The following is a 19546-nucleotide window of genomic DNA, read 5'->3' as shown; positions in this document are numbered from 1 at the left end:
TTGGTCTGACTCTACTAGCCTCAAGATTGCTATTAATTTATTTTTTTGGCAACCACGTATTATCTTTAGATTCTCGATCTAGAGACGATTTTTCAAAAACTCTGCTGTCTAAATCCACTGACATTAACGCTTACTTTGTTTCCTTCCCTTCAGCAACAGCCGTCTCGCAAACCGAAGAAGCCCAGGATAGCATACAGTTCTGAAAGCTCAGGTATGTGATGATGATGATGTTTAGACCAGGGTTCGCAGGACCAGCTGGCCGGTGCCAGCGTGACGGCCAGAGGGCCTACCGTGAACGAAGCTCGCAAATTACGGCCATTTTTCCTTTTACTCCAATTGGGTACTTGACACATGTTGAATATCATAACAAAATTTAGCTAAATGGATAGAAAATGAGCCACGCATTATAAAAAAGGTAGTATTTAAAAAGACATTAAAAAGTCAGATTATAAAAAATACAAGGCTCCAAACTCCTAATTTTTTTTTTATTTAACTTTCAAACACTTAACAAAAGAATATGGTATACAATTCGATTCCTTACATTTTATTGAAAAATAAGTTGTATGACAACTATATATATAAACGCAATATTTCAGGGTCCTAATAGCAATTTTCTAGATCTTCCATACATTTAAGACACTAATGTAACCTGACGTCACATTACAATATTTTGTTAGAGGCGTTTCAATCGTCGAGTGCGTGCGTCAGCCTTTAACTCTCATAACTGACCTTTGTGTTGCTTAAATGCCATAAGTCCTAAATAGACATTAATCCTCATTATCCTCAGGAAACTCACGGACGATTGACATTATTCAAAAAAACTGCCAAGTGGCCAATTAAAGTGTAATTAGAGTGACAGAGAAAGATGCCCGCAATTTGCGAACTTAGGCGTTCGCGGTAGGCCCTCAGGCCCGAGGATGACCAATTGACCACCTCTAATAAAAAAACGCTGAGACAACCTGAGGGAGTGAATCTCGGGGTTTTTCCACTTCGCTCCAGTTGTGGAGGTTGTCATGCTGATATTCCGTGAAACGCAAAACGATTATCAGGCTGACATCGGGACTGACTTCGGGCCCGATATCGGGAAGTCTGGATGTAGTAGGCTCTTAAGCGCGTTATATCTTAAAGCTCTAACAGACAGACGTACCGGACCGCGACCTTGGTACGGTCGAGGCCTGTTCGATCGAGTGGAAGGTTTTTCGCCGTACTCCGTTGAGGACGCAGCTAGGAGTGTAAGCGAGAAAGAGATAAGCTGACCGGACCCAAATCGTGATCTGGTAAGCCCGTCTGTTAGCAATAAAGGCTATACATTATAAAATTTGGCTTGCGATTTGCGTTGGACATTCCCCAAGCTCCGAACCGACATCATGGCATGGGCTGAACTATATAGGTTCTTACTTTACTCTTCGAGCTGATCGTTTTCAACCAGTAACTATGCTTAGATTATCAAATTAAGAAAAAATATATTAACAATAAAAGGTAATCTGTTGAAAGTCGAAATTATGCATGTAGAGCCGGTCCTCGGTAGTCAAAGGCCTATTAAAAAAAAGCAATGACGTATGTCAATGTCAAATTTTCATTTATAGGTTAGGTATAGAACGTAAACATAAAGATTGTGTATTGTTCTCTTTGGGTATATTTTTTATATTTTGCCGCGATTAAATATTTTTAAGTTCGCTGAATATAAACAAAATGAGATCCAAAGGGACCAAAAGTTACAAGTCGTGTGGGGTCCCTCTGTGCAAAAATACAACAATAAAAACGCCTAACAAATTATTTGTTTACGTTCCGATCAAGAAAACAATGAGAGAAAAGTGGTTATCACTCGCTCGTCGAGACCCGGCGGATCCATCGCGTACTATTTGGTTTTGTGAAGATCACTTTGATGTAAGTATTTTCTATTGATAAAGAGTAGTTCAAAATCTTTGTTTGAGATGAAATATGTCAGTTTATAAAGGTGGTGTGCTCATACAAGTAAAATTCAGGATTTGTGCTTATTTATAACTACAGAGTTATATTCAGTAAATGGACTAGGTATTGCATGGTATTATAAATACTAATAATTTTTGTGTCATAATCCTTAATAACCACAGAAATTTGAACGCTTAAGAGGCAATGAGGCTTGAATCATGTATTTTTTTTTTACCTGTTAGTAAAATTACTCGTATGTTGCTCCATACTATCTTAATTTTTAGATAAATACACCTGATTCAAAAAATTTCATACAGCGGTCAACTATTAACAACTTGTTGGCTTTTCTAGCTACCAAACGACATGGAAAATTACATGCGATATCATGTAATGGGCTCTGTTCTTCAAATTAAGTTAAAACCAGGAAGCCTCCCATCAAAATTTGTCTGTCAGAACCGTAATAAAACACCTAAAGTCCGCACTGCTGCTGCAAAAAGAGAAAGAATAGCATTAGTGAGGGAAGCGCTGGAACAATATGAGGAGAATAGCTTGAGAATCGACACTATAATTTCTAGTGAGTACAATTATCATCATCATATCTGCCATTTATCGCCCACTGGCGAGCATAGGCCTCTCTTCTGGTACCCCACTTATCTCGGTCCTGAGCTAATCTTATCCAGAAGTGACCCGCAATCTTCAGAATGTCAACCAACAATATTTTACAATACAATGAAATACTATAGTTTGAAGTGGTGTATAATTTACACAGATGTTGCACGCATTTTATTCTTCAGGTAGTATGCGCCCACTGTTGGGCATATGCTTTCCAATTGACCAAGCAGACCAATTTGCTGCTTCTCCTCGAAAGTTGGTCTATTATGGTTGGTGGTATATTTGTTGTTATGTCATCCTCCCAATTGGTTAGAGGTCTGTGATCCAGACTTTTATACTGAAGTTTCCACCTAATATAACTGAACCTATGTTTCACATAATATAACTGAATATACATTATTTTTATTCATGGAAAGAAACAGTGGCAGGGAAAAAAATATATCTAAGTTGATGGTATTGTATGTAAATTCCTGTTTGATTATAACCTCAAAATTCCTGTTTGGTTTCTCGCAGTATCTCTCAGATTGACCTAGAACCAACGCAAAGCTTGTATTATAATCCTACATACCATAGCAGTAGATAAAAGGTAAAAATCCGTGGGATGCTTATATACTTATTCCGTCGAAAATTTCGATTGGCGCGCCATAATATATCTTCTGGATTTATATTTACGCCGTCTGCCACCGCTTACATTTAAGGCCAGTCCAGACGGAAACAATTTTTTGCCAATCAGATTAGCCGGGTCCACACAGAGCGAGCATACGCGCTAGGCAATTTCCTCACGCACAAAACGGCCAGTGTAGACGTGCCTCAGCCGAGGCGGAGCGTGCGTTTTCCTCGGGCGAGCGCGCCGCATGTGGTGCCGGCCATTAAATTGTCTTGATCAGGCCGTGCGATATAACCCATAAAATGGAGATGCGGACGCAAGAACCAATCTGTGACGTATTCGCGTTTGGAGGCATTTTTTTTTAAATTAAGAATGCTCATGTATCACCCTAAATTGAAATTGTTGATTAAATTGGAAATTGACGTCAATTTCTTTTCCAATCAAACGGTCGTTAGACGACTGGTTTGGCCTAGTGGGTAGTGACCCTGCCTACGAAGCTGATGGTCCCGGATTCAAATCCTGGTATTATACGTGTGATGAGCAAGGATATTTGTTTCCGAGTCATGGGTGTTTTCTATGTATTTAAGTATTTATTAATATTTATATATTTATATATCGTTGTCTAAGTACCCTCAACACAAGCCTTATTGAGCTTACTGTGGGACTTAGTCAATTTGTGTAATAATGTCCTATAATATTTATTTATTTATTATTTACCGGCGGCTGCGTGTACGTAGACGTGCATGTGCGCGTTTTAATATACAGATTACGGAAGGTGGAGGTAAGGAATTAAATCTCCATGTACCAAAGTGTCATCAAAAAACCATTAAATAGGTGGCGCTACAATACCTAGAATACTTGAAAAGAAAATCAAATCATAGACAGCGCACTTCACTCCGTCAATAATGTCGCGACGGACGCGAAAATCCGATGCCACAATACTAATTCACCTGCGGCAACACCGAACAGCGCCCTCTATGTGGAACTGTGGTAAGTTAACCAACGTAGTAAGTTGGTGAAGCTAGATTCAGTATGGCGCGAAACGCGCTAGTTCTATAAAATGTGATATAAAGTGAGGAAGCCTACAGCTGTCCGGAATCATCTAAAGCTAAGTATTTTATTTACTTGGTGAAAGCTCGCAGTAGTGGTATGGTTTCTCTGTGCGATTATCTCCTTTATTCCTTTCTGGTTCGAGCTTGCCACGTGACCTTGACGTGGAAGCTATTGGGAGCCCATCTTAGGTAAGGCGGACTAGGGACTTATGATTGTGTAGGAGTCTGCGGCTTCGGCCGCAGATCCTCCTATATCAATGTGTAAGAGAATGGCAGGTTTAGCTGCTAGATGCTCCCCGTAAGGGGGGCGGCTACTATAGAGAAAGGCGTTAGGAGTTCTGTGGCTTCGGCTGCTAGGTTCTCCTTTATCCCCGTGTAGGAGTAAGGTGGCTCCGGCCGCTAGTTACTCCTTTATCAGCACGCAAGGGGCAGCTTCGGCTGTGGTACGCCCCCTTGAAACCAGAGAAAGGCGTTAGGAGTTCTGTGGCTTCGGCTGCTAGGTTCTCCTTTATCCCCGTGTAGGAGTAAGGTGGCTTCGGCCGCTAGTTACTCCTTTATCAGCACGCAAGGGGCAGCTTCGGCTGCGGTACGCCCCCTTGACTATACAGCTACTTAGGTAGTTGGCTTTGTGTAACCTACATCCGGCCGGGTAAGATGGGGCTCACTAGTAAGATATATAGATTTATGTGTGGAGGTTAATGGTTTGGAGAATACCATGTTCATAGAGCAATTTTACCCACAGATCTCGGGTGTCATACATTCAGCCGCCTTAAGATAAGCGAAGCAGATTAAGGCTCCTCTGGCCCAGGAGTTGAGGTGCAGAGAGAGTGAGGAGGAAGAGTCCCTTATGGGATATGAAGGTATGTATGCGATGCATTCTATACCCCAATAGATCCCCCTAATATAACATATATATAAGTTGCCGCCTTTCCCCTCTTTACGGTCTCATTTATATACCGTAGGCGGCTAGGGGAGAGGCGGCCACAATGGTGGTTAATGCTGGGATTCAGCAGTTAAAGAACCAAGGCTTTGTTGAGAATAAATAATATAAAGAATGCAAAGCATACATCTTCACTATAGGCATATATGTTTACTATCGGAAGTCATAGATGGCGCTAACAGTAGCGAAAACTGCGAGGTTTTATATTTTATGTGTACATTTTAAAGTGTTTTCTTATTACATCTGGTTCGACATTAATTTAGGCTCGTTTTAAATAAAGAGGCTGGCATTAATATTCATCAATTGAAGATATTTTGAGTTAATAAGTCATGTTTTTATATACGTGAACGGCAGAACATCAACATTGTACGGAGCCAACATGAAGAAATTACATCGCGGTGACCGGAAGCAGTCACACGACATTTTCATAATGGATGTATTTTATTTTCCAATTAGAATGGAGTCGCAAATTAGTAAAAGAATAAACAAAGATGAATAAAAAAGGGATTGGTGCATTTGTCTATATTTATCAATTATGATATTTATTACTTTAAATTAAGTGATACACTATTGTGTAATAATGCCTTCGAGTTACCAACGTAACCGGAAAAATAGGCGGCGCGAACCGCCTAGAACAAGATGGCAGGTGTTGCCACACTAGGAAGATTATCCACCAAATCGCGGAAAATGTGCGGATTATCGGGATTCTCAAGAAAATTAAAGAAGAAAGAAAAATTATGTCGCTAAGCTGATTCAACATAGAAAAGTTATACGATAACCAAATTCCAATAAGACGCTTCAGTAGGTACGTCATAGCAAAGCGTACTTAGATATAAGTAGAAGATTTACTTTATTTTATTATACATTAGTTGTTAGAGTTGTGGATTTAATATGATTATAATAAGTAAACGTATGCGAGTCAGAATAACTAATAAGCATCTTATAAGAAACGTACGTGTAGTAGATAAGAGTTTGTATGAGTAAGCACTCTACATTTTACCTTTTATATTTACGTTATACTTTAGAACTTAAGTAGTTTTAAGAACACAAGGATGCAATCATTTATACGGAATCAACATAAAGAAGAAAGAAATTTGTTAAAGGCCCTAAATTCATTTCATATTTATCGAAATTTATGGGGTTTGAGTTGACTTTGGCAACACTGACTGTTGCAAAGTGAACGTTCCACCATTTTGAATCGTTGGCGGAAGATCTCCAAGCAGACGCGAGTTCCCCGAGAAGGTTCCTCAAATTATGCTGGTAAATATTGAGAATATTATAATTTAAAGGGCACCAACAAAGGGATAAGCGTGTAGATAGGCAAGATTGTGAAAAACTACGTATTTACTTCATAGGTACAGTGAACTCGCCGCCGCCAACCACACCGGACAAGACAACTCGGATTTGACGAAAACCCCCCTGATTAGACCTGCTATCGGACTAGACTATTTCTCGGTAAGTTTTTAAACATTTACTTCACAGTGACAGAGCTCTATTCTGTAAAACAAATGCGCGCGACGAAAATTATTTCATAGCAAGCGATCCGACAGCATGGCGGCCATGATCATTTGGGTTTCTAACAAGAAAAGGAATCCGTTTTTAACTAAGTATCCTTCCGTATGTATGAATTATGAGTCGATTTCGTCTCCTACTTTATTGAAATAATTTCACTTTCTAGAAGTTGATAGTTGGGGACGACCGTAGACAAGAGTCAACCCTATTGTTTAGGTAACACGGCTCATATTAGTACGACTCAGTTTTAGAAATATCTAGAATTTTCCAAACAAGAGGCGAACCTTAGTAATTTTCCAAGCTTACTATAGGCCTTCTGGAATGTTATCTCGGGTTCCCTAGTTAGATAGTTTGGTATTATTACGCTACCTTATTTAAACTAAGAAAGACAATTTATTTCTTTGTGAATTGATTTACGGCGTATGTACAAAGGATTTAGTTGAGTAAGTAAACGTTAAGTAAGAAGTATAATTATATACAATATTATGTATATAGGCCTAAAGGGAACTTATACCTGATTTATTTTACATGCATTCCATATTGAAGTCCATGATTATATTATACGAAAGCAATTGTGGTGTGTATGTGTATATATAAGTTAACATCTTCTTTCCAGATTTATTGTGGTGACTTTTATGTGCAATTAGACTCATTAGATAAGTGATTCTTTGAAGTGTTCAAATAAATAAAATTAAAATGATTACTAAATAAATAAACCAAGCAAGTGAAATAAAATTAAAATTATTACTAAATAAATAAACCAAACAAGTGAAATAAAAATAAAATAATCATTAAATAGATCAATAAAACAAGTGAAATGGAAATAAAGTATTAATTTTCGTTGTGCTACGAGTGAGCTTGAATCAGAGACACCAACATTAGAGGTTGTGTTGTGGCAACAGTGTATAAACGTCAACATCACTTACTGACGTCGATGACGCTTGTATTGGTGTAACCTATAAGTTATAAAGATAAAACTAGACACATTTATATGTAGGTGTGTATGTTATGTTGCCTTCCACCCTTGTTTTACTCCCTCATGATATTTAAATGAAACATCGGATTATGATTGGGTCAATGGTTTCATTCATGTAATTTAATTGACTTTGATTTTTATTCTTTCTTTGGTTTCAAATTTGAAAGGATTTTAGAGATCATTAGTTAAATTTAGATTTCAATATTTTGAGATCATTAAAATAAAGAATAAATAAAATAATTTAAAATTAAACAACCTAAAGTAAGTATGAAACATAGTTACTGCAAGGCAGTATTAATTAAATCTACAAGCGTAATCATTTCATACATAAGTAAATAAATAGGACTTTAGGTTAAATGGGTTTATTTCTATACGTTACAGGATTAAACAAGAAAAGAGCTTACACAAACAACATAATGGACGATTTGCTTTTAAGAAGGCTTAGGCTCATTAACGACAAACTCACCACAGACCTAGAAGTTATTCCTGTTACCATTAATTCAGAGAACATAGGGCAGGCTCAAATTACTTACAGTAAATTAGATGCATCTCTGAAAAGACTTGACAACGACTTGATGGAGTACTTTCGCTTGGCTTCGACACCTGCTTCTGATGAAATATGTTTACTGAGTGGATTGCAACTTCAAGCAGAGGAGACTTTGGCTGAACTTAAAGTGAAGATCGATCAAATAACTTTGAAAAGCAATGCTACAGAGAAACCTCCGGAAGCGAATGCCTCGTGCCGACTCCCTAAACTTCAGCTGCCGGTGTATAGTGGAGACGTGCTCTTTTGGTGTGAGTTCTGGGACTCCTTCAAGAGCAACATTGATTCAAGAAATCTGCCTGATGTTGACAAGCTCTCCTATCTTAAAGCCTCGGTGACGGGAGATGCCAAGAAAGCCATAGATGGTCTGTCTACTACTAATGCTAATTATAGAATAGCCATATCAATCCTGAAGGAGCGTTTCGGCAAGACCTCTCATCTCATTGACGCGCATTATGCAACACTATATAAGGTTAAGATGGCCAAAAGCACCGCTGAAGACTGTAGAAAGACATTCAACGAAGTTGAACGAAATCTCAAAATTTTGGAATCATTAGGTGAAAACATCAATCACAATCATCTTCGTTTTATGTTGCTGGAGAAATTTCCACCCGATCTAGTTTACGAAATTAAGCTGAAGGTTAATGATGATTCTATACAAGAAATCAGGAACCAATTAGATAGAATTATTACCGCAAAAGAGGATGCTGAAAGGATTTCAGGAAGAAAACGCACGCATGAAGCAGAAGATAGTACAGTCGGAACTCTACATATAAATGTGAAACGTGCAAGAAGCGCATATCCACCCAAACAGCAACAAGGTCCCCCTAAGAAACAAAATCCTCAAGGAGGTTTTGATAGAAGACCGGAAAGGAAGAATAAGTTTGATAGTATTAATAAACCCAATAAATGGAACAGACCAAAACAAACTCCGACTTCTAACAAGGATCAACCAGAACCTCAGCAGGGCTCTTCGAAGGGGAGAACAGCGTGGACATGCATCTTTTGCAAAGGTGATCATTACAATGATAAGTGCTCTGAAGCTACTACCTTAGCAGAAAGAAAGAAACGACTTGGAAAGAAATGCTTCATGTGTTTGAAGTTAGGCCACTTTATAAAAGACTGCAAGAACAAACGTAAGTGTAGCATTTGCTGTAGTGAGACACCGCATAACAGAGCTTTATGCCATTTAAATTTTCAGAAGAATACTGCAATGAAGAAACAGTCCTGACGGTTCTAGGAAAGGGATTCACTACTCTTCAAACTTCTGTTGTTAGGGCTAACCCCCTAGATGATAAAAATAAACAATATAAATATAGACTTCTTTTAGATCCAGGCTCTCAGCGCTCCTATGTCACATTTCAAACTGCCAAGGAATTGAAGCTTCCCATTGAAGAGGAAAGTCATTTAACTATATTTACCTTCGGTGAAGATCCTCCTAAAGAAATACATAGTCCAATAGTTACTTTACAATTGCTGTCAAGGACAAATAAGAAGATAGTTATACAAGCCAACTGCGTTGAACGTATTTCAAGAGGATACATACCCACTGTCAAGTTGAAGGACTTACCGGAGTCATATATACTAGCGGATGACGGCTCGCTAAGCGGACAGGTGCAGATTCTGGTTGGAAACGAGTACTACTTCAACCTAATTTACGAGAAGAAAATACAATTGGGTAGTAACCTGTTCCTGGTCGATTCTGCCCTTGGTTGGATAATAAGTGGTAGAACAGAACCACAGCTTAGTGACGAGCCCTATGTAGTGACTTACGCTCAGACTTGTATAGAAACGAAGCTTCATCAACCTGACCCACCCCTTTGTGATGGAGACATAAAGAGCCTCTGGGAACTAGAATGTATAGGTATTAGTGATTCACCGAAAGCAACTAGAGAAGAAGAAGCAATCAAGTATTTTAATAATACCACTCTAAAATTAAATAATCGTTACACGGTAAGCTGGCCGTGGATAACTTACCCACCGGACTTACCCAATAATTATGGAATGGCTTTTGGTCGCTTATCAAGCTTATTGAAGCGTATGGATCAAGGCACGTTGTTATCATACGATGATACGTTTAAACAACAATTAGATAAGGGTATAATAGAAGTTGTACTTGCTTCAAGAACGTCAACGGATAACGTAGTTCACTACCTACCCTTCCATGGAGTATGCCATCGAGGGAAACCTATGAGAATAGTTTATGATGCTAGCTCCAAGAGCAGCAAAGACACCAAGAGTCTGAACGAATGTTTATACAGAGGACCACTCATGTTAGAAGACCTCACAGGTTTACTCATTAAATTTAGAACTCATCAGATAGGACTAACCTCGGATATTGAAAAGGCGTTCTTACAGATGGCGTTACACGAAAAGGATCGTGACGTAACCAGATTCCTGTGGCTCAAAGATACCTCTAAACCGATATCTCAAGACAACCTATTACACCTTAGGTTTTGTAGAGTTCCATTTGGCGTCATTTCGTCACCGTTTTTGCTTAATGCAACAATCAAACACCACCTGTCTAGTGCGGAACATCAACAAGTCAGACTAAAAGCAAATGACATATATGTGGACAACTTTGTTTCGGGTTCCAGCACTACAGATGAAGCGATGGAGCTCTACAGAAATCTAAAAGGATCTTTTCAAGATATTTCAATGTCACTCAGGGATTGGAGCTCAAATTCTCGAGAATTTATGAAGAAAGTTTCTGATACATGTAAAGAAGATAAAGTAAAGGTACTTGGTTTAGAATGGGACATTAAGAAAGATACTCTTCAGTTGAAACCTAACTTGCAAGAGGAAGCAGTCACAAAAAGAGGAATACTGAAGACTATTGCATCAATCTATGATCCATGTGGTTATGCCGTGCCCTATACTCTATCATCTAAACTCTTTCTACAAGGACTCTGGAAGGCTGGAGTGTCGTGGGACTCGCCATTGTCAAGCGAACTAACAGAAGAGTGGAACGTCATCAGACAGAACTTAGAAGCCATTAGGGAAGTGTCAGTGAACAGATGCTACATGAAGACACCAGTGGGAAAAGGCTACCAACTACACTGTTTCACTGACGCCTCCCTACAGGCTTATGCAGCATCAGTCTTTTTAGTTTGCGGCTCGGGGAAAAGCTTCATCATTGGTAAATCCCGTTTAATACCAAGTAAAGATCAGGAGAGTCTCAAGATACCCCGTCTTGAACTATTAGGAGTACTGATTGGCAGTAGATTGATAAAGTTCGTTCTTAAATTCTTCCAGCAGAAGATAGCAAGGCAAGTCTTATGGACCGACAGCCAGATAGTCATAGAATGGTGTAAATCTGACAAACTATTACCACCTTTCGTTGCCAGGAGGATAGAAGAGATCAGAACAAATAAAGATCTGGAAATCAGATACCTTCCAACAGACCTAAATCCAGCAGACGTAGGCACCAGACCCACCTGTTCGAGAGAGGACGGGGAGAAATGGCTGAGTGGTCCACAATTTATAGTAGAAGATCCGAAGACGTGGCCAACTACATCCGGCAGTGGACCCACCAGTTCTCTCTTGACTGGGGAGGGTCTTGGGATCCAAGAAGATGAAGAACTGATGGAAATAGATGATCCAGATATACCTAATGTTAACCCGGTGGAAACGGAAGATGGCACAACTGCAAAAGAGATAATAAATCAAGAGAATGGTCAGATGCCAGACAATAAGTTTCAAAAATTGAAAGAAATTCAAGCAGAGTATTTTCCTCTAGAAGTAGAGGGAAAAGTAACTAGTTTAAGTTTGAATTTAGGCATATTTAAAGATATAGATGAGTTACTGAGGTGCAAAGGTCGTATGAAACACACAAACTGGTCATTTGACAAACGCTATCCTATACTTATTCCAAAAAATTCAGATTTCACCAACGAAATTATAATAAAGACTCATCAAGAAAATAAACATGTTGGAGTGAGTCACACGTTAGACAAGATAAGGGAAACATACTGGATTCCACAAGGAAGAAGCCAAGTTCAAAGGATCCTGAAGAAATGCCCTGAATGTATGAGACATGACGGAGGGCCATATAGACTACCGGAAACTCCTGCTTTACCGAAAGAGAGAGTCAACTATAGTTCTCCATTTACATACGTTGGTACCGACTACCTGGGACCACTTCTAGTTAACAATGGGAATGGCAATTGCAAAAGGTGGATTAGCCTTTATACATGTTTGGCTGTAAGAGCCATTCACCTAGAAGTTGTAAAGGACCTAACAGCGGAAGAAGGTTTATTGGCCTTACGCAGGATGATTTCAACAAGAGGAGTGCCTATCTTGATAACGTCTGACAACGCAGCTCACTTTAAGTTACTCTCGGAGATTCTTCAGAATCCATACTGCGTAGATAAAGAAATAAAATGGAAATTTATACCACAGTTAGCACCATGGCATGGAGGATTCTACGAGAGATTAGTCGGATTGGTTAAGAACTGTATGAAGAAAACTTTACAGAAACATTTATTGAATGACAGCCAGCTGGTTACAGTGGTTAAAGAAATAGAAGCGGTTCTTAACACAAGACCTTTAACTTACGTGGACTCGGAGCCTGATCATGTATTAAAACCTTCAGACTTTCTTACCATGGGAAAATGTATCATTATGGAAACGTCAGGAAAGGATCCTACTACGTCACAAGGAACGGTGACTAAAGACAATTTAATTAAAGGTTGGAAGAAAGCACAGATAATTCTAAGAGAATTTAAAGAGATGTTCGAGAACCGGTATCTCCTAAATTTGAGAGAAAGATATTCCCACCATCCTAAAGAACCTAGGGTAATATCCAAGTTGGCTCCAAAGATAGGTCAAATCGTGCAGATCAAAGGTGACACGAAGAACAGAGTCAATTGGAAAGTTGGGAAAATAGTATCTTTAAGAAAAGGCGCCGACGGTTTATGTAGGGTTGCCACGGTACGAGTAGGAGATACAGAGTATACAAGATCTATCGCGCATCTCTACCCGTTAGAGATCGAAGATGGAGAAGAACAGTGTAAACAAACATCATCTTACGACGAAAGCGCAGAAGAACCTCTGCAACTTCCTAATCTACCCCGTTCGTCACGCAGAGATGACATGACGGTGGATTCCGTCAACGATGTTGCCGAATCCGAGTCTCTTTCTGAGCAAAGATGCACGCAAGCAGTCAGAGATAAGCCAGAAGAAGAAGTACAACCTTATGCCTCGCCAGTAGAGGGAAGGAGTTCCTCTCAACGAATCCTAGAGCCTATGTATAGTGAGTCAAACGAGCCTAAGCCTAAGTCTATGTCCGAACCAGAACCGTTCGCGGTCGTCGACCTCGAATCTTACGAGCACACTAAGCCAGAATCACACAACCTGGAGGAGGTTACGCTAGGCAACGAGTCAAGACCTAAGAGAGCCGCAGCTCTTCGAGCCCTTGAGAAGATCAAAGAATGGACCAGCAATCTAGTCGCCCTATTCCTGCCTGTGTTGGGGAGTGTCGCGACGGACGCGAAAATCCGATGCCACAATACTAATTCACCTGCGGCAACACCGAACAGCGCCCTCTATGTGGAACTGTGGTAAGTTAACCAACGTAGTAAGTTGGTGAAGCTAGATTCAGTATGGCGCGAAACGCGCTAGTTCTATAAAATGTGATATAAAGTGAGGAAGCCTACAGCTGTCCGGAATCATCTAAAGCTAAGTATTTTATTTACTTGGTGAAAGCTCGCAGTAGTGGTATGGTTTCTCTGTGCGATTATCTCCTTTATTCCTTTCTGGTTCGAGCTTGCCACGTGACCTTGACGTGGAAGCTATTGGGAGCCCATCTTAGGTAAGGCGGACTAGGGACTTATGATTGTGTAGGAGTCTGCGGCTTCGGCCGCAGATCCTCCTATATCAATGTGTAAGAGAATGGCAGGTTTAGCTGCTAGATGCTCCCCGTAAGGGGGGCGGCTACTATAGAGAAAGGCGTTAGGAGTTCTGTGGCTTCGGCTGCTAGGTTCTCCTTTATCCCCGTGTAGGAGTAAGGTGGCTCCGGCCGCTAGTTACTCCTTTATCAGCACGCAAGGGGCAGCTTCGGCTGTGGTACGCCCCCTTGAAACCAGAGAAAGGCGTTAGGAGTTCTGTGGCTTCGGCTGCTAGGTTCTCCTTTATCCCCGTGTAGGAGTAAGGTGGCTTCGGCCGCTAGTTACTCCTTTATCAGCACGCAAGGGGCAGCTTCGGCTGCGGTACGCCCCCTTGACTATACAGCTACTTAGGTAGTTGGCTTTGTGTAACCTACATCCGGCCGGGTAAGATGGGGCTCACTAGTAAGATATATAGATTTATGTGTGGAGGTTAATGGTTTGGAGAATACCATGTTCATAGAGCAATTTTACCCACAGATCTCGGGTGTCATACATTCAGCCGCCTTAAGATAAGCGAAGCAGATTAAGGCTCCTCTGGCCCAGGAGTTGAGGTGCAGAGAGAGTGAGGAGGAAGAGTCCCTTATGGGATATGAAGGTATGTATGCGATGCATTCTATACCCCAATAGATCCCCCTAATATAACATATATATAAGTTGCCGCCTTTCCCCTCTTTACGGTCTCATTTATATACCGTAGGCGGCTAGGGGAGAGGCGGCCACAAATAACGCCTAGGTTCTTAGCTACTCTAGCGCTACTCTGGAGAGATTTGGAACTATTATTTATAGCTGATAGCTAGACACTTTTGCAACAGTTCTACCATAAGAGATTTCACTCCTTTTAAATTCACACTCCATAATACAGATCATTATGAGAGACAGCACACCGTTTGCTTGACGTGTGCATGCGCGGTTCAAATATTACGTCTACGCACACGTAGCCAGTGCGCTCTGGCCTTAAGCGCCAATTACATCCACACTTCCCGATATCGGGCCCGAAATCAGCCCCTATTTCGGGCCTGATAATCGTTATCCATTTCACGGAATATCAGCACATCGTTCACAATATTTGAAATAAAAAAAACTTTTGTCTCGAATAGGCAGGTTCACACAGAGCGAGCATACGCAACTTGCCTCGCGCGTATATTCGTTCTGTGTGGACCCGCCTAATTGTCAAAAACGTTCAATGTTTGATATTTTTGCATATGAATAACGATGTGCTGATATTAGGTGACACTCAAAAATATTATTTTTCGGGCTTGAAATCGGGTCCTGATAAAGTGTGGATGTAATTGGCAATGGCGATGTAAACAGAGGGTTACTTATAGTAATTTTGGTTGTTGGTCCCCGCCTGCGATACTTACCATCAACAACAATATTCTTGTGGGGCTTGTTTTCCTCCTTTTTAGTGTGCAGTTGGTTTTTTTTTTTTATAACTTTTAGTTACCCCCAAAAAATCCTATCCTATGACACTCCCGTGATCAAGATGAATCTAACGATACTTCATACATCGAAATCCATCAAGCCGTTTAGGCTACAGGAGGCCACAAAGAAACAGACATACATACACTCGAAAAACATTACCCTCCTCCCTTTGGCAGTCGGGTAAAAAAAATCTGTTTTTCTTCCTTTATATATTTCCCTTGTTTCCGAACGAAACCTTTACATAATCTGTGGTATGGAATCAATGTTATTGTCATTGGGAGACTGGGATGACACTGAGACTACAATGCGCCAATGATCATCGCTGTTGTTACATTTGTTGTTATTAATACGTTAATACGGTGTTGTGCCTGTATCGATTGAAATCTGTACGTTTATGTTCTTGAATTTATACGATACGTTTTACTTTGTGAGGCTTGTCATCTCAAATTCGGACAGAATGTCGTTTGATGTATTACCGGAAAAGTCAAAAGAAAGGTATATATCAACATACGAAAACTTTATTTCTTGGCAAAAAGAAAAGAACATTACATCGTTCTGCGAGGAAGTGTTATTGTTGTATTTTGAAGAAATATCTACAAAATATAAACCTACTTCTTTATGGGCAATTTATTCAATGTTGAAAAGTGGTTTGAAACGCAGGCATAACGTTAATATGGAGGAATATTGCCAATTAAGCGCGTTTTTGAAGAAATTATCTGAAGGATATGTCTGTAAGAAAATGAAGACGCTCACATATGAGAATGTTGAGAAGTTTATCGATGAGGCGCCCGATGATAAATATCTTGTTACTAAGGTAAGTTATTATCACATATTATTTGGATTTTAGTTACATATCTAAACACCTAAGAAGTTTAAAAGGTGTATTCATATTTATACCATATGGCTAAGTATGTTAAAGGAAACTAAACGGCATAGTTAATTTCAATAAGTTTTACTATTTTTTTTAATTTTCATGATAAGTAATTAAGTGCTGCACATAGGATTGTTGTAATACAGGTATTTAACTCAATCAAACAATTGAAAACTATAACATATCAATGACAATTCGAATATCAATCATTCTAGATAATACTTGTATTAAGCAGCAAATGTATAAACTAGTACTAAACACTAATAAATATGTAAACAGGCCCTAAGGGTGTATAAGTTTGGAAGGCCTTATGACTTAAAAATAAGTTATTGATTATCTCCAAAATGGAGTTTATTAGAATACCAGTGTCTTTAAGAAAGTAACTTAATTTATGCTCAGGAATGCACCCTTGAAATTAACAGGAAAAAAAAAACAAGGTATATCTTGTATTGAAATTTAACAAATATTGAGTTAATGTTTGTTTTTAACTATAAAGTATGCAAGAAACAAATGAGCATATACTATTTCCTATGGAGTATCCGATAAATCTGCAAAGAAATACAACTGTCTATGACCGTAATATGATAAGATTCATATACTAGCCGTGTCTTATCCACCCCAACCTCGGCATTGGCAGAATCATCAACACCTTGATGGAGCCATAACACGAAAAATTGATTGATTGTTTATTTCCTATGGGCAGTACTACATTAAAATATAAACGAAAATAACAATGGTGGATTACATTTATTACAGGTAGCTCTGATTCTCGCAGTCACTGGTGGCTTCCGCCAGCAAGATCTCATAGACTTCACAACCGATGACATACAAAACCATGGAGAAGTGTTTGTAATAAAAATACCCCACACCAAAGACAGATCACGTGCCTCCTTTGTGGTACAAGGCAAATATTACCAAATTGTTAAAAAATATCACAGTTTACGTACAACTAAAGCACCAACCAACCGCTTTTTTCAACAATTTAGAAATGGTAAATGTAGCGCTCAAGTGATTGGTAAGAATAGGTTTGGCTCAATGTCGCGGGAGATAGCAGAGTACCTGAATTTGCCCGATGCCAATGCATATACAGGCCATTCATTTCGCAAAGCATCTACATCTGCTGATTGCCCAAGGGTGTTTGCTGATCGCTGTATTGATGTTCCAATGAATGGTAAGGAGTGGCTTTTTATGGGTCTAATTACTAGTGTTATGCAATATTGGTTTTGGGTTATTTTCACCTGCTACCATCAACATAATAGTTGGAAAATAATATCTGCTGTGACCACTAAATTGGTGGAAACTACAGTTTTTTTTAGTTACCGGTAACTTCCTAGTGGTAACGCATAACGGAATAACCCCAAAAATCCGGCCACGTGTGCATGTTGGACCACGCATAATAGAGGGTTCCAGTGTGTACCCTAGTGGTTGGCTCCCAACTTTTTTTCATATCTTTTGTCCTAATGGTATTGTGTTACGTTGTTGATTCCAATTTCACATTTTATTAGAGTTAGACTAAGCTAAGTTAGCAGCAATTTTGACTGTGCATGTGTTTTTTAAACGTCAAACTTCTGAAATTTGCTGCCAACTAAAATATGTAGCTTGGTCTATGGTTTTAAACTGGTTTTGATACAACCTTGACGATCGTCTTGGTGATTGGCGTGGACCTTACTCACGACTTTCACGTCATTTCGCATGCACCCATCAGCGTGAGCGATCCTCAATGTCGTATTAAATTGTATAATCGCAATCGGGCTCACGGTTCAAAAGTTAGCGCCGCGTACAAGCGCCGAGCTATGAGCGCAATGACTTCGTCTCATGTTTCCGAACGAAATATTTTCACTCTGTAGCGTGGGATCAATGACATTTCTTTATGACAGTTCTCAGAGTTCTGCTTGTGCTACCTGCTCTAACTGTGCTAATTAAACCTTTTCTCTCTGCTCTGTTAATTCGTTGCACAAGCGCTGTTAATTTTTACTTGTGGTTTTTAAAGATATGTATTGGAGTTGTTCAGTTAATTGAAGTAACTGAATAAAACGCTTATTTTCGGGACCGTTACAAACCGCGTAAAAATGTCCTCCGACGATTCCGATTGTGAACCGCTATCCGTAAATACAACTAAAACCGATATATATCCGGTCAAATCTAAAGATCGTTATATTTACGCTTACGAAAATTTTCTCACTTGGAGAAAAGATAAGGATACGGATTCATTGAACGAGGATATAATATTATCTTATTTTGAAGAGATGTCAGCTAAATACAAGCCATCTACGTTATGGGCTATGTATTCAATGTTGAAATGTGGGTTGAAACGTAACCATGATATATGTATGGAGAATTATCGGCGAGTCGTAGCGTTGTTGAGGAATTTGAATAAGGGATATGTTTGCAAGAAATTAAAGGCTCTCTCAATTGAGAATATTGAGAAGTTCATAGATGAAGCCCCGGATGACAAGTATCTGGCGACTAAGGTAAGTTGGAGCTTTTTATTAGTTTAGTATCTGATTATGCTTTACTAAGGTCTGCTTCCAGTACTAGTTTTGTATTTTATTTTATTTTCTTTATTGAAAAAAAAAAACAGATACAAGGCAATAAAATTTACAGGCATGATTACAAAATGGTTTATTGTGTGTATTATGTAAAACCCAGGGGTTTGTATTGAGAATTAAGTTCAAAGTGGAGAAGACCATCTATATGCTCTTTTGTAGCTTCTTATTCTTGTGTTTGCACACAAACTTAACTTACAGAAGGTCAGTAGAGCAGAATGATCGAAGCTCTTCCTTTCTGCCCGTGTCTGAGTAAAGTATGAATACAAATATACAAGTTCTTGTCCTCTGACGGTCTTCCCAACCAAAAATTTTATATGCCGGTCTTCTCCACATTGACCTTAACTAGAAAAGCATGGAGAAATATTCATCAAAATAAATCTCATACCAAAAACAGGTAAAAAGATGCTTTTGTGATCCAATCCTAGTTTGTATCCACTTTGGTGGGAAATTGTCTTCCTAACTCATTTTCGGGTGTCTGTGGCACCTCTTGTTGTATATTAGGAACCAATTAGTTATGTTTTTGACCATTATCTATTTTCGATCTTGCCTTGTCACAAAAAAAAATTGTTATGTCACTTGATCCTAACTAGATGTAGATGTAGATGTAGGTTAGGGACGCCCGGCCGGAAGCAGGCGGGCTGTCGATCGCATGTTGCGTTCAT

The 19546-nt window shown here is 39.3% G+C and overlaps 2 protein-coding genes across 4 annotated transcripts in view; both read left to right on the top strand.

The window, feature by feature from the left end:
- The window catches only part of LOC133531880 (uncharacterized), a 28869-nt gene that overhangs the window by 4754 nt on the left and 4569 nt on the right, over positions 1 to 19546 (top strand). Inside the window, exons 1-2 of one of the 3 annotated variants that reach the window (XM_061870279.1) lie at positions 15726 to 16278; positions 17092 to 17506. In XM_061870279.1, coding sequence (XP_061726263.1) covers positions 15859 to 16278; positions 17092 to 17506 — 835 coding nt within the window. In that variant the 5' untranslated portion in view covers positions 15726 to 15858. Of the gene's footprint in view, positions 1 to 153; positions 212 to 15725; positions 16279 to 17091; positions 17507 to 18118; positions 18807 to 19546 lie in introns of those variants that run through there. The other 2 variants (XM_061870278.1, XM_061870280.1) reach the window with 2 other exon arrangements.
- Positions 10735 to 14626, top strand: LOC133531964 (uncharacterized). Its single transcript, XM_061870419.1, has 2 exons — positions 10735 to 13715; positions 14520 to 14626. Coding segments are annotated over exons 1-2 (2949 nt in total). The 5' UTR covers positions 10735 to 10767; the 3' UTR covers positions 14521 to 14626.

The sequence above is a fragment of the Cydia pomonella genome, chromosome 26, assembly GCF_033807575.1.
Source record: "Cydia pomonella isolate Wapato2018A chromosome 26, ilCydPomo1, whole genome shotgun sequence".
In the NCBI taxonomy this organism is placed as follows: domain Eukaryota; kingdom Metazoa; phylum Arthropoda; class Insecta; order Lepidoptera; family Tortricidae; genus Cydia; species Cydia pomonella.
Note: the sequence above shows the minus strand (reverse complement) of the source record. Positions and strands in the feature narration are given on the sequence as shown.